This window comes from Lepisosteus platostomus, chromosome 13 (genome assembly GCF_059453375.1).
Source record: "Lepisosteus platostomus isolate fLepPlt1 chromosome 13, fLepPlt1.hap1, whole genome shotgun sequence".
Classification (NCBI taxonomy): Eukaryota; Metazoa; Chordata; class Actinopteri; order Semionotiformes; family Lepisosteidae; genus Lepisosteus; species Lepisosteus platostomus.
In genome coordinates this window covers 29,192,056-29,218,631 of record NC_142623.1, presented here as the reverse complement: position 1 = coordinate 29,218,631, position 26,576 = coordinate 29,192,056, and the positions used below count along the sequence as shown (strand labels likewise).

General features: G+C 35.4%; 1 protein-coding gene across 3 annotated transcripts in view; it reads left to right on the top strand.

Annotated features, from left to right (window-relative positions):
• The window catches only part of gabrg2 (gamma-aminobutyric acid type A receptor subunit gamma2), a 43,119-nt gene extending 26,572 nt beyond the window's left edge, over positions 1-16,547 (top strand). Inside the window, exons 7-10 of one of the 3 annotated variants that reach the window (XM_088604052.1) lie at positions 8,453-8,605; positions 10,902-11,107; positions 12,672-12,695; positions 15,678-16,547. In XM_088604052.1, coding sequence (XP_088460178.1) covers positions 8,453-8,605; positions 10,902-11,107; positions 12,672-12,695; positions 15,678-15,956 — 662 coding nt within the window. In that variant the 3' untranslated portion in view covers positions 15,957-16,547. The remainder of the gene's footprint in view (positions 1-8,452; positions 8,606-10,901; positions 11,108-12,671; positions 12,696-15,677) is intronic. The other 2 variants (XM_088604054.1, XM_088604053.1) reach the window with 2 other exon arrangements.
• The last annotated feature ends 10,029 nt before the right edge of the window (positions 16,548-26,576 follow it).

Genomic DNA, 26,576 nt, shown 5'->3' with positions numbered 1-26,576 from the left:
TGTTAATCTGGTATCTGGTATCTTAAAGATAGAATGCTATACATCTTTGTTATTAATTGTTTGCAAAATTCTGTGATGTTCTGATAGATGTTTGGATGGCAAAACACATTACGCCAAACAGGGTTTTTTTTGTTGCTTTGACTGAAGTTGTTCATATGTTTTTGTTTTTTAGCCTGCATCTTTACGGGTAGCAGTCTAGTTCACAGTGCTTAAATACATTCTCAAGATTGTCTCTATTAAAAAAGATTGATGGCAGTAGACTTTAGGCTCCTGCAAAACATATGACTCAATTTGTTCCAATGCAGTCCACTTAAGTGACAAAAAGCACATGAGCAGTATCATGCCTGCCACTGGGTAGTTCTAACAACTCTCCCAGATGAGCATCAATACTATATAAGGGGAAGAATATTAGTCATAAGACAGGTATTTGGTACAGCCATATGAAGTTGCTACATGATAAGTTTCACAGCTACAGCATGGGTGGATAGAATCTCTTGAGGATATCAAATGGTAAAAAAGATTCTAGAGAACAGTTCAATCTTTAATTTCTATATAATTTTCTGTTTTTTTTTTACGTTTGTAACATAACATAACGTAACTTTATCGTCCGTATACAATTTCTTGCATTAGGAATTTGCCTTTTTGCATACCCCAGCTTGCTCTCCATGAGATACAGACACATAGACAAGGAGAGAAGCTTGGGGTCAGAGCGCAGGATCAGCCATTGTACAGCGCCCCTGGAGCAGTTGGGGTTAAGGACCTTGCTCAGGGGCCCAACAGAGTAGGATTCCTCTGCCGGCTGTGGGATTTGAACTGGCAACCTTCCAGTCACAGGCACAGATCCTTAGCCACAGTTTTCTACTTGTCACCGCAATAATGATACATAAGATGAGGATGTTCAGCCCATATAGTCTGCTGGTAGGTTAGAAGCCACTGTAAATGATTGGAGGATGTCATTCAACTGTTTTTAAAAGCTATCAACAATATGACTAGGTAGCTTGGTCCATACTATCTCAACTCCTCATGTAAACAACTGCCTCCTGTCTTTGGGTTTAAATGCTCCTCCAGTTTCTACTTATACCATAGTACTTGTCCAGATTTGAATCCTATCTAAATATTTTAATTTTATTTTCCACTTATGCTGCATTTGCTGTGCTTCAGATTTTGGTATTGTGAAAGATCTATGTCATGGACATGAAAACACCACTTAAACACAGATGGAAGACGAAGTTCCAAGCTTTTATTGCACACTTTGCTGAATAGCCAAAACAAATATTCCTCAAAACAAACATCTAACCAGAAGCTTTCACTGCACCAATACACATCCTACTCTTGAAAATAGTCTCCCTACAGTATATCCCCATGACACATCCAAAACCACCTAATATTAGAATGTGCACACCCAATCATACTTGGTTATATAATTTGGGAACCCATTACACAGTTTTGTAATGGTACTGTATCTACTGTACATCTTTACAGTTCTCCAAGATTAATAGAAATGTAAGTTCTTCCATGGTAGACTAAAAGAACTCATTCTGCAAACATGACTGGTTACAGGAACTACTTTAGCACCTGTATCAGGGCTCTCCATCTCAATTGTTACAATTCCTAGTGTCTTCTGTTTTTTTGTGCCATCCACATTTTCATTTACATTGTTTAATTATTTCATTAAATGCATAACTGTAATGCTTGTAATCTGAGTTGATTTTTAGAAAACTGGGCACACAGTGGCATAGTGGTTAGTATTGCTGCCTCACATAACTGGGGCCCTGGGTTCAGTTCCTGGAGTGTACTCTGCAAGAACTTTGTGTGTTCGCCCCGTGTTCATGTGGGTTTCCTCCTGGTCTCCTCCCATAGGCCCACACTACTGCTTCTATAAAACGTGCCCTGCTATAAGTACAGTATATCTGTATTTGTCTCTGTGTGTCTTTGTGTGCCCTGCAATGGACTGATATCCCATCCAGGATGTATCCATCCTTGTCCCTGTTGCTTGCCAGGATAGGCTCTGCCCCCCAACATGACCCAATACTGGATAAAGCAGTTTAGAAAAGAATGGATGTTCCTTTAATGAAGGGAATCTCATGTAATCAACTATAAAAGAAGAAAGAAAAACTATGTCTAATTTAAAATTATTAGGTTAATTGTTTAATTGACTGCTCAGGTTGGAAAACCAGAAGACATCTGGCATTCCAGGAATTGGGCTGGATTTAATTAAATTGTCAGTTCTTTTTTGGTTTTGCTATAGATGACCTAGATATAGATCGAGATATAGATGACCATATCATTAGTCATTAATACATTCATTAAGCACAAATGGAAAGAAAAAAACCTTAATCCTGTGGCCTATACATTCCTTTTTAGACCTAAACATGGCACACCTCTGGTGCAAGCAGATCTGTCAAATGACGAATCTGTCATAATATCTGCTGCTTTTATAATGCATATGGTAACTCACTTGCTGTCTTGTTAAGACCTTATCAAGGAGCTTGGAGACCTGTCACTTGTTCTAACTGACAAGTACCATTCGACAAATTCTGTGTTATTAATCATGGAACTGCACACTGTGTGTGGATCTACTTCTCACTTCAAAAGCTCATTGACTGACAATTAAAACTGTTCCCCAAACCACATGCGCATACTGCACATACTGTACACACTATCATTCACAATATACAAACCATCCTCTAAATGCAGAATAAAAGGTTACTCTTGAGCCTTAAGATTCTGTACCTTCCAAAAGCTTCTAAAGTGATTAAATAAAACATCAAATACACTGTTATAGATTACCTCTGTTTTACTATTATAAAATAGAATAGCAACACAAATGAAATAAACATTTAGCATTCAAGGTCTTTTCCTAGTACAATCAAAGACTACTCCTTCTTGAAAATCTAGCTTTGTAAAGTTAGACAAGATTCTCTCTTGGGGAATTTTAGCTACAGTATATCAGTTTTGTACCAATACTTCCTTTATAAAGTATTTTGAGCATTATTTTCCAACAATTATTCATGTTCATGTAGAATTAGAACAAAACATATCAGAACATTTACAGAGGGATCAGTTCAGCCCACAGCTTTTTTTGTTTGCTATTTGGAAGAAAGTCGCTTCTTGGAAGAAACCAGGGTATGAGTTTCAACAGTATGGCTGAGTAACTTGTTTCAGACTCCCCAAACCTTTTGTATAGAGAGCTGCTTTCTCTTCTTAGATTTAATTCTCCTTCCTCTTTGTTACAATTTGTGTCCTCTGGTTTCTGTTGAAGTACTGTTTGTCCCTGTTTTTAAGTATTTTGAATACTTAGAATTTACAGCTCATTGGACTATTTCTCTGGGTCTTGATCCTTTTCAAATTCTTTTAAAAGTGCTCAGTTCTTTAAATAACCTATTAAACCCTTTGCACTGCTTCTCTTCTGCTATTCTTATCTATAAATATTGTGATGATTTGTATTCCAGTAGCATTGGAAGAACTATGAGGAAAGTAATAAAAGATGGACATTGTATTTTGAATCAGGAATTTTAGATTTCTTTTCTACTTGTTACTGTTTTTTAAAGTACCTACCTCATTCATATTACTTCAGTGAACGTTTCTCAGAATGAAATTGCTTTGATACTCATCATTACTTGGGCTGAAAGCCAGAAGAGTACACACACAGTATATTCTTTATACTGTACTCTATGTTCAATGCATTTGGCATCCTAAATTACCAGTGATGATGTTAATCGGTCTGCCATCTCACTTAACAGATTGACAATAAATGTTATTTATACTCCAAGGGAACTGGAAAATGTTTCTCAACTTTATTTATAGAGACATTGGGGGTAATGCAGAAATATAGCCCGAAATAAAATAGTGGTCAGAAAAGCATTTGTTTTAGAAAAAAAGAGTAGGATACTCTTTCATAACTAAGAATTGGGAAGTCCCTAAAAACAGGCATAAAAAATGAAGAGGTTTTTTTGGTTAGTTAGTGTATGATTACTGAGCTCTCTCTGCCTTTCAAATGTCTTCTGTAATCAGAGATTGTCTTTTGAAATGCAGATTATTTTATTTTCTCGATACATCCGGGATTAAGAAGCATTCATCGGCATTCAGATTATTCCCAGAAGATAAGCTTCTCATAAACCAGTTAAAACTGTCTTGCAGTTTCTCAAATTGGAAAATATATATACTGTAGTCACATTTTGTCACATACTTTATAGTTACATTTGTGGACCAATGGGTAAATTCTGTTTTACTTGTGAACCTTTCCTCAACTATAATGGTCAGTTTGTTCAGAATGTACCTCAGATGGCCTTATTTATTGTCTGAATGACCAAGCCTTCAGATTGCCCATTCACTGTGATCAATGTGACTGCGAATATCTGTACTATTCCTTCTTCCTTTTATATTCTTTCTACTTCTTTTTTTCCCCTTTTCCCTCCTTCACATTCCTTAATTACTGCCTAGTACAGAATCTCTTTAATTACCTTTTATTATAAAAATAACACATTATTTTCTTCTGTATTTTAAGGTATTTTTCTGCCTTAAATAATAAATATAAAGAGCGTATAAAGAGCTTCACAGGCGTAGCTGGTGTAGCAGCCTTATGTAGGTTTGGATATGTCACAGCCATGTACAGTAATATTTTAACTGTAAATGAGAAATGGCTGATTCTACTCATTTTAAGAATATATAAATAAGAATATATTTTAAGAATATATATATCTCAAATATAAAGAAATAGAAAGGTCTCAAATATAGAGACCTTCCAGCCTAATTTACCATATAACATAAATTTATTTTTCTTTAAGAAAGCATTTGACATGACTATCTCAGTGATGGTATTATTTTATGAAATGCATCCTGTCAACTACCACTGTATTCAATCCAAAAGTGAACAAAAGAAAATCTTTTTTGCATCGTACATTTAGACTGCCACTATTAAACACATACAGTATACACGTAAGGCATAAGTATTTATACTGTACATTTCATTGGCATTATCCCACTGTCGAGTATCAGTTTCGGGATAGAGCTAAAAAGTAGCAATGAATATTATGTTGGTTTACTGTATTTACAGTATTACATTATTATTATTGCTTTTTAGGCTTTGAAGTGAAAGCTCCAAGGCTTGTGAAATAACCATGCTTGTTACTTTATTACTTTACTGGGACAAAGGCAAATTTGGTGACAAGTCCAAACTTTGATTCTTTCGCACCACAGATGCCCAATATTTGAAAGAAGATCTGAAACAAACAAACAGGCAAAAGATGTTTAATGAGATCTTTCTTAAGACCTCATACATTTTATGGACTGTTGTGGTACACCAGTGGACACTTATCACTAAGGGTAGCTTTGCTAGGTTTCTGATGCTATGAAAAAGCATGTTTCTTCAAGATCTATGAAGGTGGTGTTACTATTAAACTTGCTTGTAAATTAATATTCTAAACTCCATTTTTAATATCAAATTCCTCATTCAGGATTACAGTCTTCTGGGAGAGATACAGCTTGTGGTGAAGATTAAATTCACAGTAATGGAACTATTGAGATATAAACTATCCATTCCAAGTCTGTCACAGGTACAATTATGGTATATAAAAACTTGTTTATTGTATTCCATATATTTCTGAAAGAAAACATGTGCACTCATTTATGGACTATAGCTTGGTCACGCATGATGGAGTCCTGATCTAAAATATAATAACTAGAAAAAACTAAATGGTCCAAGATAAAAAACATATTTGTCTTCGTTAATAATCTTCTGACAATACTCTAAATAAGGTTTGGGTCTTGTAGTTTTAAGTGATTGTTTAGAGAAAAATTTGATTTATTCAGCATAAAATATTAGGTTCTTTATTTATAAAAAATCTTCCCTTTACATTTTTTGAAGGAAGAAAAAATACTTGTTTTGAAGCACCTATTTTACACCTACGCCATTTTTTCATAGAAACATATTGCTTGTATTTTAGCTACCGATAGAAGAGATCTTCCAAATGATGCAGTCACTGAGCTTTAATGAGAGACAGAGCTATACATTCCACTTTCAAGACCAGACAAGGAACTGGATAATTAGGCTTGTCCACTCACACTTCTCTCTCGTCTTAAAAACTGACACATACTGATAATCTGTTTAACCACAGATAAAGTGAAATGTGGGAAGCAGTCTTGGGAATACTTACTCAAAGAAAGTGAGCAAGAGTCTCTGACAGCTGCTTGAAACTGCATTTATTTCCAGCAGTGATCTATAAATACTGCTAATAAAATTTGAGTGATTAATGTGTCCGTTTTTTTTCTTGTTGGTGTCGTTCTACTATGATATAGTTATGGTTCTCATACAGAGGTTATCATTATTGACTGTAGTAAAAGTAAAATGTCTTTCCCGTAATGCATTTTTGTGAAAAGGATTAAATGTCATCCACTTTGAAACAGTGTTCTACTACAATCACAAAGGCTACTTTTTAGAGTAAATAATGTTACTGAACATGAAATTTAAGAATAAAAATAATTTCCCTTCGGGATCAATAAAGTCTTATCTAAGACTGCCATGTTTGCCATGTAATGCCATGTTTGGTTAGGGCCAAAGAGAAATTTGGCCAGGACGCCAGGGTTACACCCCTACTCTTTATGAGAAACGCCCTGGGATTTTTAATGACCGCAGAGAGTCGGGACCTCGGTTTTACTGTATGTCTTATACGAATGACGGCGCAGTATAGTATCCCCATCACTATACTGGGGCATTAGGACCCCTGCTGGCCCCACTAACACCTCTTCCAACAGCAACCTTAGTTTTTCCCAGGAAGTCTTTTTGATCCAGGTACTGACAAGGCTCACACCTGCTTAGCTTCAGTGGGTTGCCAGTTGTGAGTTGCAGGGTGATATGACTGCTGGAGTATATGTATGGGCATATACTGTATCTGCTAAAAAATAAATGAGTTGTAAGCTGTACTGCTTTTTTCTTTTGATTCATAATGAGTATGTGAATAAATAATCTTACTTCAGCTTAGTGTTATTATTATTTGAACATAAACGTCCTGTATTAGGCTTTGCATTGCCAAAAGATATAAATGACTAAGAATGGGCATAGATTAAAAGTCACACTTAGTAAGAAAAAAACATTTTGAGAACTTCATGATAGAGTATTTTACTACCTTATAACAAAATAAGTACTTACAAATGTTTTGCCCTGCCAACCTTTTCATAGTCCCGTCTTGCCAAAAAATAAATAATTGTGTTACAGTAAAAAGCATGTGACGGTGCTTAGAAAAAAAATTCCCTTTTTATTAATAAGCATCTGCCCTCACAGACTTGTTTCTCTCTCAAATGCTATTTCATCCATTGCTATATCAGGAAGAGATGTCATGTTCATTTATCACCTGTGTTTGGCCATTTATATATAGATATATAGAGACATACACGCACAAATACATGTTTGCCTCCACAATTTATGTCCCCTACTGGATAAAAGCTTAAGTCATTATGTGGAGTGGGAGCTATTACTCTTTTTAGATACAGTACATCCACTGGCTTCTGGCAAACTGCTGGAGTGCTATAGGAGAGATGTCTACAGCACGGCAATAGGCCCTGTAGGAAATACTCAATATTATTAATTGCAACGAACAATACAGCATGTCTGCAGTCTTGCTGACAAGGCTGAATAAGTGCATTAACCTGCCATTTCAGTTGGCAAGGGCTCTTTGTGCATTTATACAGGCTCCAGTAATTTAGCGTTGATGAAAACAGATGTTTTGCTATAGCTCTGCATGAAAATTACACTAGTTTCTCTGGCATCAATATAGCAAGGAAGAGGATATGAAATGTAGTTTTTATTTATTTAGTATTGAATTCTGAAAGTCATATTAAAATTGTTAGGGCTTTTAAGGAAATCCAGAGAAGCAATCTACACACCGTGCACTTGTGCTGGCATCCAAATGTTTTTAATTCTCCTTTTAGGTTTTAAAAAAGGTATTTAATTTAATCCCTTTTTCATTACTTACATTTGTCTTATTTAACACCATTCTCTCTCTTAAACTGGGATCTCATTATGTTTCCAGGCTCACTCTACAGCTGCATGACAGTAGCAACACAGCTGTAGCCAATGTCATTTTATGTCACTCACACCATTATCATTAAAGAACACACATTGCTCATCAATGTGATCAAAGTCGTCAGATGTGTGAACTGAGGTATACCCCTACCCAACTGAACAACTTGAACAACTTTGCTGCCTAGATGCAGAATTATTTTCTTGCAGAACTTTTAGTTCTTCCCCTTTACAAAGGACACGTGTGTGCGCATTGGAGTAAGAACAGACATCTGGAATAAAAGTGTGAGCGTCAAGGTCAACACTTACAGCAAATAGAACACTCATGTACACTGCTTTAATTATGACAGGAGGTTGAGCGGCTGGTTTGATTGTGATTTCTTGTAGAGCCGATTGTTCTTATTTTCTTTCCACTGCATTCTGTCTTTCTTTCAGGAGATTATGTTGTGTTGACAGTCTTCTTTGAGCTAAGCAGGAGGATGGGCTACTTTACCATTCAAACCTACATTCCCTGCACTCTAATTGTTGTGCTTTCCTGGGTATCCTTCTGGATTAATAAGGATGCAGTACCAGCCCGAACATCCTTAGGTAAACCATTGTGCTATGCCTGTTTTTCTTTGATGTTTTGCCAAATGCTTCATTTTTTACAATCAATGAACTACATCCAAACAAACCTACAATAGACATCAGTGGAATTTATGAACTGAGTTGCTGGTAATTAATCTTTCTTTTAATGATGCTGGAATACCACTGGTGTGAGATGACCCTCTTTGAGAACAAAGCCTTGATGATTTATAATAAAGTCAGCCTTGATTGAGCTCTCTCTGGTAAATATTTTTTATGCATATTTTAATTAGACATTAATATGCAACACAGCAGGAGTTGCTTGTTCAGCATTTAAATGCTAGTGTACCCTTAGCCGAAGGCAAAGCTGCTTAATGGAATTTAAGGGGTTTCAAGATTCCGAAACCCATATTGGTTTCCAAAGGGAACTTTCTTCAAAGAACTTTAGCATCCCTGTAGCCCAGAGGATCTTAACCCTTTACTAGAACTGTCTCAAGTTTTCAAATATTCTTTAAAAATACAAGCCATTAGCTTAATTATTTTTTCTCAGGTAATAACAATGAGAGCCTTCAGTTTGGTATCCAATTTTAATGTGCTTTTCATTTTTCTTCTACTCTGGCAAACATAAATTGGTAGTCGCATGACATTTTCAATAACATATTTTGCCGAGTAAAATATAGTTTACCTTTGAAAAAATTGTCATTGTTTTCTGAAAGCTAGAAAAATATATCTGCACAGTTATGTCATGGTTTCTGTAATGTTTTTGAGTTCTTCTGTCACCTTATGAGTTTGGTTGTTGTTTTTCTATCCGTTTCATTTTCATTTTAAATTTGTCTTTGCTTAATAATTTTGGTATTAACTGACAGAAGACATCAGCATTGAATAAAAATAGCGTAATTTCCTTCTGAAGATTGTAGGGGAGTAAATGACTTATCATGGAGGATTAATGACTGTGACATAACAATTTTTAATCCGTAGTGCTATCAGGCAGACTCAAATCACACAATAACATGAATATTACGGCATGAATTCTGGTTTCTGGTGTTGCATTCACAATTCCTCCATTAAAAACAAATCAAGTTTTAGGAAATGATCTTGGATGTTCCATGACAAAAATCATCCTTTTAACTACAGTAAGTGTCAAATTGAACAAATGCTATCCAAAAAAGGAATTTGTCCTAACTGTTTGTCCACTGCCTCACTGAATTTCATTTGCTGTCTAATGGGGAGATCACTTTCTCTAAAAAAAAAAAAACTGATATGGCCACGTACTCTCTTTTACACATTACCATGTAAACACCAGATGGCCTCCAGTAATTCCTCTTGGGTTTACCTTTACGTGACTGAAACACGGATCAAGACAACCACAGCAGTTGGTCAGTTTACCCCTTTGGGAAAATCCCAGGCTGTAACCTTTTTCAAACACAAATCCCCCATCCTTTCCATTCTGTTTGTCTAATGCATGCAAATGTTGTATGCAGTGATAGGCATATATTGTGTAATGTTAATTTGTGTTTTAAATCTTCCTAACTTTTTCACTATAGCAATTTTGACTGAATATGTCTCTTGATCACATTGTTTTGGATTCTGTTGTAAATCCAGTTCTGCTTTATGTGTCTGTCGTTTTTAGAAAAAATAAAATACTGTATACTAGTAGGCAACAATTATTGAATGTAAATTTAAATGGCCATAATTTTAGAAGCATCTCATACAGTACATAAGCAGCTCAATGATCCATCCGTCCATTTTGTAATCACTTCTTCCAGTACAGGGCCATGGGGGACCCAGAGCCTATCCCAGCAGGCAATGGGCACAAAGCAGGATAGACACTTAATGTGACACAGACAAGTACACACTCACAGCCAATTAACCTGTATGTTTTTTTAACTGTAGGATGAAACCAGAACAACAGGAACAAACCTATGTGACCACAGGGAGAACATATAAACTCCACCCTAATAGCACCCCAGGTCCAGAACTGAACCCAGAATCCCAGCGCTGTGAAGCAGCAATGCTAACCACTGCACCACTCTTGACACCCTCAGCTCAGTGATTTCAGGTTAAAAAGAGTTGTCCCAAGATTAATGAAGTCTGATAAGGTTATTGGAGACATTAGAAATGACCAATCCTTTAGTTTCCATCTAAATGTCATTATTTAAAAAGTACAAGCTATTTTCTGAGGCAGCTACAGTAATATCAGTTGCACTCATGCCATCTTCTAAGCTCTCTTCAGACTCCCTAAGGACGTGTAATTGAAATTTTGCCCTGTTAATGTATAACCTTCATTGGAATTTAACTGGAACTGTTTGTCCATCCACAGGTATCACGACTGTTCTGACAATGACCACTCTGAGTACCATTGCTCGCAAGTCCCTGCCCAAAGTTTCCTATGTGACTGCGATGGATTTGTTTGTGTCTGTTTGCTTTATTTTCGTATTTGCTGCCTTGATTGAATATGGAACGCTGCACTACTTTGTCAGCAACAGAAAACCAAGCAAAGACAAAGACAAGAAGAAAAAAAATCCCGTGAGTACCCAAGTGTAGTAATATTTAGTACGTGTACACTGTACATGTTGATATTTCTAAAACTATATAAGAAATTAAAATGGAAAACAAAAAAACAATTACAGAATGTTGAATAAGAAAGTATTTGAAGTATATATATAAATATAATGTATTTGTGTGTTATACTGTATACAAAATTTAGAGGCATACTGTAAATACAAGTGTCATACATTTTATATACAGTATTTTACATATTGAGAGTATTGAGTAAGTCTCTTAACAGTAACACAATGATGCTATAGAAATTATTATCATGTAATGATATACATTTGAGACAGTGCAATTTTAACCTGGTATTTTAAAAGCAATGTCTTTTTTTCTTTAAAAAAACTGCTTTAAATGGAACAAATGTGAAATTGTCATATTTACTGCTTTCTAATATTATTGAATTGGATTTTTTCATTAAGACAGGTTTTCTACTTTTTATGTATTAAAATGATAATACATTTAGAAATTAAGTGAACAAAGTTGCTTATAATGTTTGTGAAATACTGCTTTTGACAAGAAACTTAAACTGTATTCAATATAAGGTTTTTATTATTTAGGGAGAAAGTTGGTCCAATTAGAATTCCTTTGAATACACTTACAGTAAAATTATTGTAGATTCGTTGTTTAACTGGGTTTTCAGAACATAACACTTTAATTCTTTTCCTTTCTGTTTTCTAATGTAAGCCCAGCATGTCTAATTCGATGTTTTTGTAGTGTTTTGTAATTCATCATATAATATCTGTTTCCCTTAACTGCAAATCAAAGTCTAAAGGTCTGAACAGTGATGGAGGTCTGGTACTATGTATGTTTTCCCATCATGAGCACCTTCTTTTTTGAGCCAGTATCTGCCTCTGCTGATTTTTCATTTCCCAGGCCATAAAAATGATGTGACTGACGTGGGATGCTCTGTGAATCTCTAAAGAACCCCCTGTCAAAAAACTTTTTCAAACCATGGTCAGAAGTAAAAATAAAGTTGTTCATATTATTTTCCATTTTTTTAACACAGAAATTATATTGCTCTTTTTTATTTTGTCAGTATGAATGTGTCAGAACATTTTCTTCTCATACAGTATAAAGAGTGAAGCATTTCCAACCATTCTTGTTTACAAAAATGTCTGAACTACAGTATATCTTTAACATAGAAATATTGTGTTAGCGATACCAAGTTGATTAAACCATAACCAGAACTAGGTTTACTATATTTCTTTCCACTCAAAACCAAGCAAAGATTCTGTGGCAAAAAGAAAAACAGGTTTACTTCACCTGTAAATAGTTAACAGAATTACAGTGCACAAAACAAGACTGAAGGAGTCATAGCAAAGCTGTTTAAGTTATGAAGTAAGACTTCAAAGTAAACTTTGATTAGATTCCAGTGTACCTGTTACATTTTCCTCGTGATCATGTGCAATCCTTACTTTTCACCTTCTGTTAACTTCTTAATCCAGAAATAACTGTTGTCTTTAAGTTTTGTTTGTTTTACATCTGTTCTCTTTTTGTTTTCTTGTAACATTTTCTTTGTTTCCTGTTTGGATAAAAGCTCCTTCGGCTGTTTTCCTCAAAGGTATATTGCTTGTGTCTGGAAAAAAAAAACTGACTGCATGTGTCTGCTGCATTCAGCTGCTTTAGCCAAGCACACACTCCACTTCTTTTTATAAGCTGTATTTTAGAAGCTTTAAAATGACTAACGACAAAGTATCTAAAGACAATAAAAGCATGATTTCTCTATTGGTAAAGTGGAAAAAGCTTCCAGTTTGAGTTAATTCAGCAGTTCTTAATCTTATTATGGCATAATTTATAATTAAACATAGAATTGGTCAACATACTGTAGTACTTATTGGATCCTTTTGGTAAAAGGTAAAAGTATTTTATTTAATCACTACATGGATCCTCCACTATTCCATATTTTGCCACAAACAGTGACAGCACTTGCTCTATAGCTCATCTTAAAGCATACCTGTCTGTGTCTTTTGGAGGCTCTAAAACTGATCCTTTCTGCACAGTCAGCAGAGCATTAACAGATTGAAATAGACAACCATACAAAGTGCTGAATCCCAACTTTTCTCGATTGCATGTTTAGCTTAGGTCACTTTTCAAAAATCGAGTGTACAACCTTTAGTCGGTGTCCACAATCAAAGTATCTGGGGAAGTAAAAAATGTATATTTGTTACATATTTTTAAATATCCAGAAATTATTACAAATTAATTAATCCTTTCCCATGCAGCTAAATGAATATTGTATTTAAAGACTGCCCATAGTGAAAATTTGAAATTTATTCAGAATGACCTGAAAGGAACTAATTCCAGCATTCACTTTGTAGTGTTTTTCAAAAACATTCCAGCAGTCTTTGAATCAGGTTACATCAGAAGGTAGAGTGTCTTGTCTTCACTGCTGCTACATTCTGAAGGTTGTCTACTTTCATCCGGTTAAAGCTGCAGATTATGCTGTGTTGTTTGTGAATACAGTACATGCAGCTGGTCTGTTTGTGCTACAGTATGTGCTTGGTTTTTCACACGCTTTCTGTGTAACCCTTTGAGAACTGATTTGTGTGATATCTGCTGTGCAGAAGCAACTTGAAATCCCAGGATGTGTTTTAAATCGGAGTGCTAAAGAAATCCTAAGTGTAAATAAACACATGAAGATTTTAACTGGGATGTGATGTTTAGTTTTCAAAGGGAGTTTAAGTGCACCTTGAGCTAGTGCTGGGCATAATGAAGAGAAGTATAAAACATTTTTATCCTGTGTAAATGTTAGGAATCAATTCTGACTGTTGGGTGCTCACTAAATGAAATCCTATTGTATTTGTCATGAAAATAAAACATTCACAATTCTATGTAAGACAAATATTTTAAAAAATAACAATCAATATACATTTATTTTCATTATGCATTATATGAAGCAAAAGGGATCCAAATGGCATTCACTTTGAAACAGTTTATTTGTGAGGATAATATCCAGCCTGTAAAACACTCTCAATCTGAAATACTGGGTTTTGTCAGTAACAGATCATCATCTTTCTCGCAGTTCTCATAGCAGCCAAGATTAGGAATATGTAATAGAACAAGATGCTGGTAGAATTTGTGTTTTGGTGCACCATTGCCTGAGATGGAGGTCTTTGTGAGGTTTTGGGAGTACAATTGTGAAAACATTTACATTTTCTGAAGATAATTGAGTACCTGTATATAGAAGCCTGCATTACTTGTTCAGCATCTGTTTTGTATTGAAGTGATGTCTACTTTGTAAAACTAAAATCTTGTTGTAGTGGGGAAGATAACTCTCAGGACAGTGATATACAGAATTGGTTTTATTTCTGCAGCTGTGTAGAGGCAAAGCTTCCAAAAACTGACAGTTTTATAACATGTTGCAGTTACCACAGCATGATAGCTACAGAGTACAACTTTCCTATGGCTTATATACAGTACATTACTTGTTGGCCACAATCTGTGCAAAGGCCATATTTCTTAGTTAAGTGAATGAGACCTATATCTGATAATCTTCCAACATCTCTGACCTGACCACTGATTTTCACTGGCCTACTATATGTTGTGACGCCTTGGGTGCCTGGTCCTGCTGTCTAGTTGAATCAGACAGTCATCTTTTATTCTTTCTTTGGCAAGTTATAAATTTAAATCTCTATGTCCTACCCTACATCAGTATCCTTTATAAATGCCTTCAAAATGTAACTAAGCAGTTGTGTCAATCAAACTAATTTATGGAGGACTACTTCACTTTTCCACCTGTAAAAAATGCATACAGTTAAATGCATAATACAGAAAATGGGGCTTATCAGGTGATTAGACAAAAGAGTGGATGGAAAACATTCATCTTGAAAAAATGTAATGAAATGTAAAGCATTCATGAAACATTAAGAATTGCTAATGTTGCTTAGCAACTAATCTTGAGGGTTTAATTTGAAAGAGGCTAAAAATATTAATGGATGTGCAAAGTTTGAAATGTTACAGTAGGAAATACAGAAAGAACAATTCACTCACGCCAATTCATGATGTCCAGATTACAAGTGTTAATTCTCTTGAAACGTTAACTCCCAAAGTGTACAGATTGATGAGATGGTGTGATGCCAGTTTCTTCAATTTACTGTATACCAGCCTTAACAATTAAAACCACAGAGGAAACCATGCCTAAGTGTTATACTGTAGTTAGTGCAGTTGTGAAGCATACTATTGTCAGTTTTCCTGATTTGTTATCTAGCACTTAAAAATGTGTAGAAGGGTTGCCCAGCACTAGAGCAAACATCCACTTGCTAAAGAAAAGAAAAGTAAATATTTCTTTTCAGCTCAAAAGACAGATTAATTTCACCCAAAGGTGTAATTTGCATCACTTGCTGTGAAAGGGAAAATAATCACCATGTAAGTTGTAAACGTCTTGAAATAAGAATCTTTTTTCTTTTACCTGGTTCATGTTTACCATTCACAAGTTAGGGTGCAAATTGCATTTTGAAGGGGGGGGGGGATAGATGAGAAAAGAACGCCCGCTTTTGAAGAAGACACTGACAGTAATCTTTTCTCTCTTTGCGAAATTAAACAGACGCCCACTGTGGATATTCGTCCTCGCTCTGCGACAGCCATTCAGATGAACAATGCTACGCACCTCCAGGAGAGAGATGAGGAGTATGGCTACGAGTGTCTAGACGGCAAGGACTGCACCAGCTTCTTCTGCTGTTTCGAAGATTGTCGGTCAGGAGCCTGGCGACATGGTCGATTGCACATCCGCGTCTCTAAAATAGACTCCTATGCTCGTATTTTCTTCCCTACTGCTTTTGGTTTGTTTAACCTAGTATACTGGGTCTCATATCTCTATCTTTAGATTGAATATGTAGCTGGCCTTAATGCACAATTACAAGACCATATCTTTTTTGGCCTACTGAAAATGAACGCAACAAAAAGGCTTGCCATCTGTATTTGTTTTTCTTTTTTTATGTGTCATTTTTTTTTAAGAAGCATCGGTTCAGATTGATTAAGCAAAAGTTGTAGCATATTCCAACAGAAAGGTTAGTGAATGGGTTTTTGTTCTTAAAATGAACCAAAAAATAGAGAGGACTACAGTGAGTTTCTGGGACATTTTACAGTCACAGCTGGACTGTTGTGCAGTCCTATGAATACCTTGATGTCTTGGGGTTTAGAGTATTGTAACCTGAATTGAGGGTTGCAAGAACTAAAACAGAGGCAGCACTGTTTTGTATCATGATACAGCTCTAACATGATAGCCAAGAGATTTTTCTTTGGGGTTTTAAGCATACTTTAATGGGATTTTTCCTATCCCAGATACCCCTTCTCAAAGGTGCTGAAGCAAATTAGTCCAGACAGTGGCCATGGTATGCACATAACAAGGTTCATAAAACCAGTTTCAGAAGTCAGCAGACAATTTCTGGCTGTCAGACTGATTATTGCATATACAGTAAGAAGATCTTTTCAAAAACATTTAATCATTCACTGTCTTGATTTGTTTGTATAATGAAGCCGGGTGTCAATTCGTATCTATGATCCCACTGTGTTTCTGAACACTATGGCTTCTGAAATAGTATTTCTGATTGAAATAATGTATTGCACGATAATGAATGAATAACCATACATCACTGAAGAGGAAGAGAAAATGGATATAATATGTATACCACTTAAGTAATGTGAATGAGCACTTTAAAAGTGTGATGCACATTTACACAGCAAGTGTATTTAAAAAATTCGAATTTGAATTACAGAATCATAGGAACAGTGTTGCTGTTAAATGTATTGAAGAGGCTAGAAAAACATATGGTCTCAGATCAATTGTAAAAACACAAATGTAAATATTTGAATATACTGTAGTGGATTACATTTATTGCATGCATCCATGAGGCCAAAAATGAAAATATGTATTACGGTCTTATTCTGTTGTCTATGAAAAAACACTGTAAATGAAAATGGACTTAATTTTCTTTTTTTTAAAGAAAAGGAGAAGATTTAATTGGAAAAAAAACTTAAAATGCTTAGCTATCCCATGTGCATGAGATCTACGCTGGGATTAAAGCCAGCTGTAGATGGAGAGAGATCATATTTCGACTGCTAAAAGTGGTAAAGCAAAACAATTTGTAGACAGCATCATGTAGAAGTGAGGGTACTTCTCTTGTAGTCTGTGTTTTTATGTTTGCTTTCCAGTATTTCAAGGAAATTCAGAATATTATCCTGGTGCATCAAATCATATTTTTGGTCTGTTACTGCATAGAGAAAAAGAGAATGTTGTTGGGTTTTTTTTACAACAAAAAATAAATGATAAAGTTCCCTGTATTCAGTTTGTGTCCTTCAAATGAACTTGCCACAAGCATGTTCTTTTTTGCCTCCATCTTTCAACATGCAGAATTGAAGATCATTCACTGTGGCATGTTGCATACCAATGCATCACATACACGTTGCATGTCTCTACTTTAAGGGATTGAGTGAATGGCCATAGGTGGCCTGTGTACCTTAGCAACAAAATAATAGAAAGATAAACTGTCATATTACTCCTGCCCAGAAATAGAAATTAAATATCACAAGGACAGTTACGTTTTAGAACATAAGAACCTAAGAGGGGTTACACCATGATGAAGCCATTGGGCCCATCTAACACATCTGGTAGTTAGAAACTAATTAATCTAATTAATCAAATGATCTCATCTAGCCATATCTTGAAGGAAAACAGCATGACTGGGTAGGTTGTTCCATACACTCACAACCTGTTCACGTGTAATATCTGTCTCTGTCTTCTTTGTTGTTTTTTTATACATCATTCCCCCATATGAAATCTAGTCAATTTTGTTGGTTTTATTGGTACAGTATATGAAAATATCTGCAGGAAACAGGATGGATATATTTACCTCATTCTTCCTGAGGAAAATACCATGGAAAAACAATCACAGAACTACATAGTATATCACTGTAAATAATGGAACACAAGTGTAGGGCAAATCTATTTTTTTTCTAAAGAAATTTAGTTTTTAAGTAATTATTTTCCTGGACAATTCTGGAGTTTATAATACCTTCAGTCACATTTCCTAAGATTATTGCAGGGTGAGAGAACGCTTAAAATCAAAAAGGCATAAATATTAGTGCCTTTGTTGTGCATTTCCGCAACTGTTTTCACCTTTCGACTGCAAATTCAAATTTAAACGATATATCCCTAAAAAAGACATTAGGATTTTTATGGAAGGTTTTTGTATTTCCACAGAAAATAGATGTGTATACTCAATGTATAGATTTTACTTTTATAATATTCACAGAGGTATTGGAATAGAAAATGTCCTGGATCACTTAACTCTAGATATATTTTTTGTTGCTTGATAAGAAATCTTATTATATTTTGTATTTTGTAATGTTGTAGTCTGCATGGGAAATACTGTTTGCACATGGACCAGTATTTCATCATTTTGTTTAAAAAGCATTTGTTTTGCAGTGTGTTCTGTCAGCAAACAATTAACCAAAACACTCTTGTGTTCGTACTGTATAGAACTGTTTAATATGGAAGTTACGTCCATCCTTAGTTAGGTCTTTGTTAATGAAATCTCTAGCAATGTGTAGGTCCATGGCTTTATACTGTATGACTTCATCTGTGTGATGGCTTTTGAAGAATTCTTGGCATGATGTCACTACCTTATGCATGAGACCCAGTCCAAGAGACTACATTATTGCAACATCATTTCAAGACTTGCATAAACTGTAGCTCATGTACAGTGCCATTTTTTGCCCCATATATTCCTAAAAATGTGTCGGATCATCTTTAGAAAACTAACTTAAATCTTACACAAATTCTGTAATTATGAGGAAGGAAACTTCACCAGGAAACATTCTCCCTGGCTTTCACTGTTGGCCCTTTATAGTATATCAATGTCCTTTATATTACAATTCCATTGTTCACTCTTTAACCCAGGAATGTCCTGTCTTACAAAATATCTTTTTTTCAGAATCTCAGCTAAAGAGTGTCTTCTGTACTGATGTTTGTAAATAGTTAAGTGTATTCTAGCTTGTTTCAGCCATTATTGCTTTATATTTTTCAGAACATAGGGGATTATAAGCATAAAGGGTAGATCCTAAAGTGGGATTTTACACGTAAAGGGTAGATCCTAAAGTGCCAAAATCTAATGTACTTGTGATGATGTTTGCTGATGGAGTATCGCACACTTTCAGTGGACAAAATTGAGCCTTTGCATTTGCAAATTAAATTGGCTTGTGAAGTTTTCAAAGCATTAAGTGTGGAGCACATGTAAATAATTTCTACTGTTACAGATATTATTGTCAGAAGAAAAAAATATATAGAACATATCTCACTGTCATTACAGTGTTGGGCAATTAGTTAAAAAAAGAAAAGACTAATTCTTAATCTGAATATGTTAGCTGTTTGCTATCAATGTATAATTCTTGAACAGTCTATAAAAGGACACTGATAAATGATTGTTCAGGTCTTCATTGTAATTGTATGTACTTAAAAAAACCTTTTCATAAGGGAACTGCACACAACTGTTGAATTTTACAATAAAATTATTGCATTTAACAAAACCTGTTTTGGTGAACTTGGACTCATGCTAAAGGGCTTTGTTCTTTTGTTGTGTACTGTATATATACAGTATGTCACCAGTACAATTACATATCTGCAATGCATTTTATATCATTGCTTAATATACAGTAAAAGACAAACCATCTGGAAATATACGCTGGAATAAAATAGTACTACAACACTTACAGAAGGAGATGTCTTTGCAAATTTTAAACACTTCAGTCCACTTAAACACAATGATCTGTGATCCCACTAGCATACAGTATATTGCTACTGTAGTAGTAGTATAATGATGCACTTCATATCAGTGTCCATTACAATTTTTTATAATCACAGCTGAACCAAAGAGTGGTAGTGCATTGTTAGGATAACCATAACTTTAAAGAGGAGTAAATTGTTTATTTTAAGCCTTGGTAAGAGGATATCAAAACATCTGGGCAAATTCACTTTAATAAATCTGAACAAGGGTATTTCATATGCATACATTAGTGGTACTGTTTGTCTTTGAAATGCCAGGCTTTTGATGTTTTAGCATAGAGCTCTAGAAAATGCACTCTGCTGGCACAAACATGTCCCCTACACAGAGAAGCAGCTGGAGGGGCAGGAATGGCAGTAGAGTCCCCTGGCGAATACAGGATGTGGTATCAAAGGTAACATTTCATCTGCTGAGGTGCAGTCTCTTCAGAGAAAACCTGAGAGTGCAAAGGCCTTTCATAAATTATGCAATGTTGTGCTAGTTTTCAGATTATTATGTGGATACCTTCCTGAATTGACTTTTGTGTCACTTCTATGAATAAGTAACATGTTGTTACAGTAGTTTTATCACACAAATGAAGGAAAATGACGGATGTTGCAAACAAATAGCACTTTTATTTGGGAATAATGTAATTGCTTTGTATTTCTATCATTATCCAATTTAATATATGAAATAATGTGCATAATTCATTTATGCGTAAAAATACATTTCCAAGATATGGCACAGTTTAAAATTGAATGTGTTTGTATTTAAATTCCTTGGAGCATCCTGCAAAGTAATCAGGACCTGAATACAAATTCCTTGAGAGTAACGAGACATCAGTATGCACAGGCCATTGGAAAGTGGGCATATGGTGAAGCCATTAATTCCCTGAGCATTTTAAGAAAAATAAAACCAATTAAACATGTTATTCAGACATAGGACCATAAAAATAATGTGAAATAAACCACTTAACACAGCTGTTAGACCGTAGGGGCATGTACAGTATACAAGACATTGCAAACCTTGTGTCAAGTGGTCTGGAAAATATATCAATACAGTATAAGTAAATATAAGTTTTTTTTAAAAAGTCACAAAAAAAGATACAAGTTTGTTCCTTCTGTAAATAATAATTGAACTCTTCTTTTATTCAGTTGTAAATGTGTTAATTACATAATGTATCTCAACAGCTACAGTGTTTACTCCATTCTACATTCTATTCCAACTTCATGCCCTGTTTGATGATTACCAAAAATTACTTTTGATTTGACCTTTCTATGATGCTAAAACCTAAATACATGCATATCTATTAATGCATAAATAAATAAAAATGTACTGTATGTCTGTTATAGTTAAGATCTTTAGGGATCTCTTGGGTTTGAAGATGGCTATCTGTGCAGTGATTTTGGATACTTAATCCCAGTATAGTTATACTTGCCTACAGAAACAATTTGCACGCAATTAAGGAAGTGTTTTATGTGTTGGATCCTCTGTGAGTTTTGAGAATATACTGTACTGTATGAGTCATGCAGCTTAAAACTGAGAACCATGTCAAAGGAATGCAGGTCTTGGTATCAAATGCAGCCAAATTGTATCTTCATATTAAGTATTATCAAAATGATAAGTAGATTAGATGTATCACCTTATACTTTCAATTGTAAATGCATACATAAGCGACTAAACCATCATGAAGTTAGTCAAGGGGTAGTGACAGAAGTGATAAAACAAAAATGAAGCGCAAAACAAGTGTCCATTTACTAAGCGCTCTCGTGCAAGAAAAATAATCAAAAATGAAGACAAGAAGTAGCCAAACTGTAGCTTTACAAGCAATTCACCACTAAAAGTTAAAAATTACCAGAAATAAAAACTATGTTGTAGTACAACACATAGACAAGGTTACACTGACTAGATGTGTACAAACACAACGATCAGACAATATTAATGGCTACATCATGGGTAACAGGTTACATACAGTATCTTAAGCCGCACCCCCATTTATTCTTGTATTCTTGATGTACAGGTAAGACTCAGTTTAAACCATTGGTGAGTCAGGATATGTAACCCAACACAAAATGGTGGAGCAGATGGGATACAGTGTTATACAATGTAATTATATTATTACAATTCATAATAGTTCAAGTAACAACATTAATTACTTGTAATGAGAAGAATGAAAATATACCAAATAAAATGTCCTAGTAGATGATTGTGAGCCCATGCATCAACAGAAGCAAACAGGTGAGTTAACAACGAATGATTATGAAAGACCACATAAGAATCCATTCAACAAAGGCATGACACAGCCCTTCATCACAATAAGAACACATAAGAAGGGTTATAAAGGACAGCAGACGAGTTGGTCCATCTCATTTATTAGTGATATGTGAAGTTATTAAATATACAGTATACTGTATATATTAAATATGTGAAGTGGGACCTTGACAAGCTGCATACATTTTCTCAGAAACAACTACAAGCAACAGAAGGATCGGTGGGGATAATCAGAGGTGGTGTACTGTATTTACTGGCCAGAACAGGGTAATGAAGCAAACACTCTAGGGTTGCTCCTGTGACAGACTCCCCCAGACAATTCAGTCCTGTGCTAGCTCCTGTTATCGCTCCTGTACAAAAGCAACAACTCTCACCCTCTAATATGTCTCTGGACCAACACTGTGTGGTTTCTTTCTTTAACACATGGGTCACTGACAAGCATATTGCAAGTATAAATAGGTGACTATGGCACATCACCTAGTATGTGCCCAGCATTAGTATTGTGGCTCATGACTGGGACCAGTCCCTTGCCCTGTGTTGACCATCTTACAACTTCCATAGCTCCTCCATGGCCAAGGGAGGCTTCCATCTATTCTAACAACACATGGTTGGTACACTTAGACTGCTGGCATGAACCACTCATCAGCTGGGCAGTTTCTCCCCAGGGCAAGGAGGTTGTGTCCTCCACAGAATGCTACCTTTCCCTTTGTTCACTAGACCTGTAACTGAACCTCATGTGTCACTGGATTCTGTTTCCTCTATTACTTTTCATGAAGAGAGCATTCTCACCATTACCTCAGTCCACCACTTTAGAAAACTACACATACTGTACAATATCCATTGACAGGGCTTGTAGAAACTTTGGGCCACATACATTTTAATTGAACCTGTAGACCAACCCAGCCTTCCTCCCCAAAGGGATATTGCCTGTTGTTGTGAGCAGACTATGAAGCATGAAGCATGCTCTGTCTAAACAGTGCCTTGTACTGGAAGGCCTCTAAAATGAATAGACATTTACTTTTAAGAGTGTAGAAGACCTCACAGGCCCTAACAGGGCATCCAACGAGGAACACTGTGCAGTGATCCCTTAGGCCTCACTTCGCACATTTTACACAGTGTTGCCAGCTTCACAAGACTCCTGCTGGGGTCCACAGTGCTGCACACAGCCTACTGTTTATCCAGTGACCAGGCAAAATCTGACAAATCTGTGCTCTCTTTGTTAAAAAACTATGGGTCCCCAAAGGATTATAAGTGCTTCACATCACTGTGCTGCTTTACAATTTAAAGCCAACAGTTTCACTGTCAGATTAGCAGCTTTGTCAAAATGTTAAGAGTTCCTTAAGGGTGATGTACAGTACATTGACCTTTATTAATAATATTTTGAGATTATATTTAAATGGCAGTGTGAAAAACATATACATGTTGTATGTAAAATACATAAAAGTGTGTTTTCCATTTATTATACTGTTAATTATTTTGATGTGACTACCTCAATTGTCAAACTATATTGTATACTGTATACAAAACATACTGTACACTGTGCTTGACTGTATGTCCTCTTTGGAATTGTAAATCAATATATGACTAGGATACTTAAAAACATTGTTTTTACAACATTTTATTGATGTAAATATTAAAATGACTAATGGTTTTAATTCACCTGATACCCTGTAAAAGGAAATCGAATTCATCACATTGATATTCTCTGAAGATGTAAGAAATTCCATCGAAAGATTTAAAGTGTACTGTATATAATAAACTTCTTTTACAATCTTACCAGTCAGTAATGATGGAAAATGACATCCGTTATGCATTATTTAAGGTAGCATGCACGGTAAAGCTCATTATTTTGTATCTTTAAAGAAGCAGAAAGTCTACAAGACATGTAGCAGCCTTATCTCAATGTTCTGCCACATATTGCAGTTCATTATCCTCAGATCTTTGGGGCATGATGTAGGAGTTTAACGACTGAAGAATATGGGCAATCAAGGAGTTTGGAGAGTTTTGTCCTCCAAATTTTTGAATTAATAAAGAGATTCAGCACTTCTGGTGAGTGCCAGTTAAACCCTGCAGGCTCTTACTAAAACTCCACTCAGATACCAATAATTTGAATTAGACTTGGCAATGGAGGAGGCATTTTTTGCAGTACTTTTAAAAATGTCAATTGGGAGAATATTAAAAAAAGAAGATTTGATAAGGGACAAAGAACTGGTGCTTCCATGCATGGAGTTCAGGGCATCTTTAATAAAATAAATATAAATATGTAAAAATTGTATTCTTCCATTGCAGCCTTCATCATTAGCAGCTGTAGCCATGACACATAGTGACGATGATGACTTAAAAGAAAGAGTGAAAACAATTCTAAGGATGCCATTCTTCTTAAAATATCTGCTGCAGAGCTTAGTATTATCTCCATGAGAATCACACTCAGATAAATTGGAAAGTTTAACCACAGTGTCATCAATCATACAGAGATGTATGCACTACAAATGTCATAGGTGCTGTTTGTAAATGTGTCTGTTTAAGGTGAGCTCAAAATGTGGGTTGTGTTACAAAGTTTAGGATTTAAAACCTCTGTATAAAAACAGGCATGTACAGTAAATGGACAGTCAAGATTAATTTTCTCAAGCTTTTGTCAGACTATCTCCAGACTTACAGGGGACTTATAGTGGAAACAGGATCTGCTTCGTCTAGTTCAACCTTTATTCCCTAGTAAACATGACTGTGCAAGCTTCTACTGAACATATTCAGTTCATCCTTCTGTTTTATTCATGTCTAAAAAGTTAATACTGAAAAAAGCAAGATTAAATAATCTTCTAAATGTTCAGACTTAAGGAAAAGAGGGAATGATTTACAGTAGTGCTGATTTAGTGTTTCAAAGGCACTAAGTGTAACAAAGTTACATGTCACAGTCAGTCATGTGTAATTAATCAAAATCAAACCAAAACATTTAATCAGTATACAACATCTATATACATTATTAAAAAAACACACGTGCTAAAATTTGCCAATAAGTTTCTTTTGATGCTAAGAATGTAAAGAGTGAAACTTTTAAATGTACCATAATGGAGAGAATTGGAAGATATACTGAACATAATGCCACCTGAGTGACATTGTTTCCAAAATTTAAGTAATTTTAGTTTGAGTAAGAATGGCACAGCAGTATATTGCTGTGTCACAGTGCAGGGGCAATGGGTTCAATTCCAGACCTGGGGTTCTATCTGTTTGGAACTCATTTGTTCTCCTCCTATTCACATGCATTTCCTCCAGAAAACTTATTCCTGTGTTTGAATATGTTTTAAATTGAAACCGGGTGCTCCCCACAGTACAAAGACATACTGTATAAGATAAGATCACTTTATTAGCCGTATACGATTTCTTGCATTAGAAATTCATCTTTTTGCAAACTCCAGCTTGCTCTCCATTAATCACAGACAGGGAGAGAAGCTTGGGGTCAAAATACAGGGTCAGCCATTGTACAGCACCCCTGGAGCAGTTGGGGTTAAGGGTTTTGCTCAGGGGCCCAACAGAGTAAGATTCCTCAGCCAGCCACAGGATTTGAACCAGCAACCTTCCAGTTACAGGCACAGATCCTTAGACACAGTGCCACCACTCCACCCCATTGGAAGGTTAACTGGCTTCTAGGAAAATCAGCACTGATGTGAGTGTATGCGCATGTCTATTCTGTGATGGACTGGTGTCCCATCCAGGGTGTACCCTGTCTTGCCCCCGTTGATTGTAAGGATAGGCACTGGCTCCCCCTCGACCCTGAATTGGATGAAAAAAATTCAATGGATGTACAGTTTGTGTAGATGGTTACTGTAGATATTGAGTATTCATACAATAAAAATATCTGGTGTTGGTTTGTTGAAAAAGATGCAAAATTGTTATATAAATTGCAATCAATAGAGAAAAGGACAGTTGGCTGATGGAAACCCTTTCTCTCTCACTATATTATCAATGGTTTCTACACTCACTGACATCCATGTTTCATTTTACACAGTACTGTAAGTATTCAAATGGCCCCAGTTTATCAGTCTTCATAATATAATATGGCAAAGTGTTCCAAGTATTCTAGCAGCAATCACGAGCATATACTGTATTAATTGTGTACTAGCATGCTAATAAAGGTACAGAACTAAACAATATACTCATTGACATCATTGTGTTTTATTGAAACAGCTCTGTTTTTATTTATTGACAAATAAATTAGCATTTTCTCCATGCTTGTAATTGCAAAATGTGTTCGTGGTTTCATATTAGTCCAAATATTAGATTTTTTGTTAACTTTAAATCAGTATGCTTTACTGTATACTCTTCTTCACCTTCTTTAGGTACTGTATCTGAAGTCATTAATACTGTATTTTATATAGCTTGAGGGAAGTGTATCTTTCATTTGCAGTATATGTGCAGTA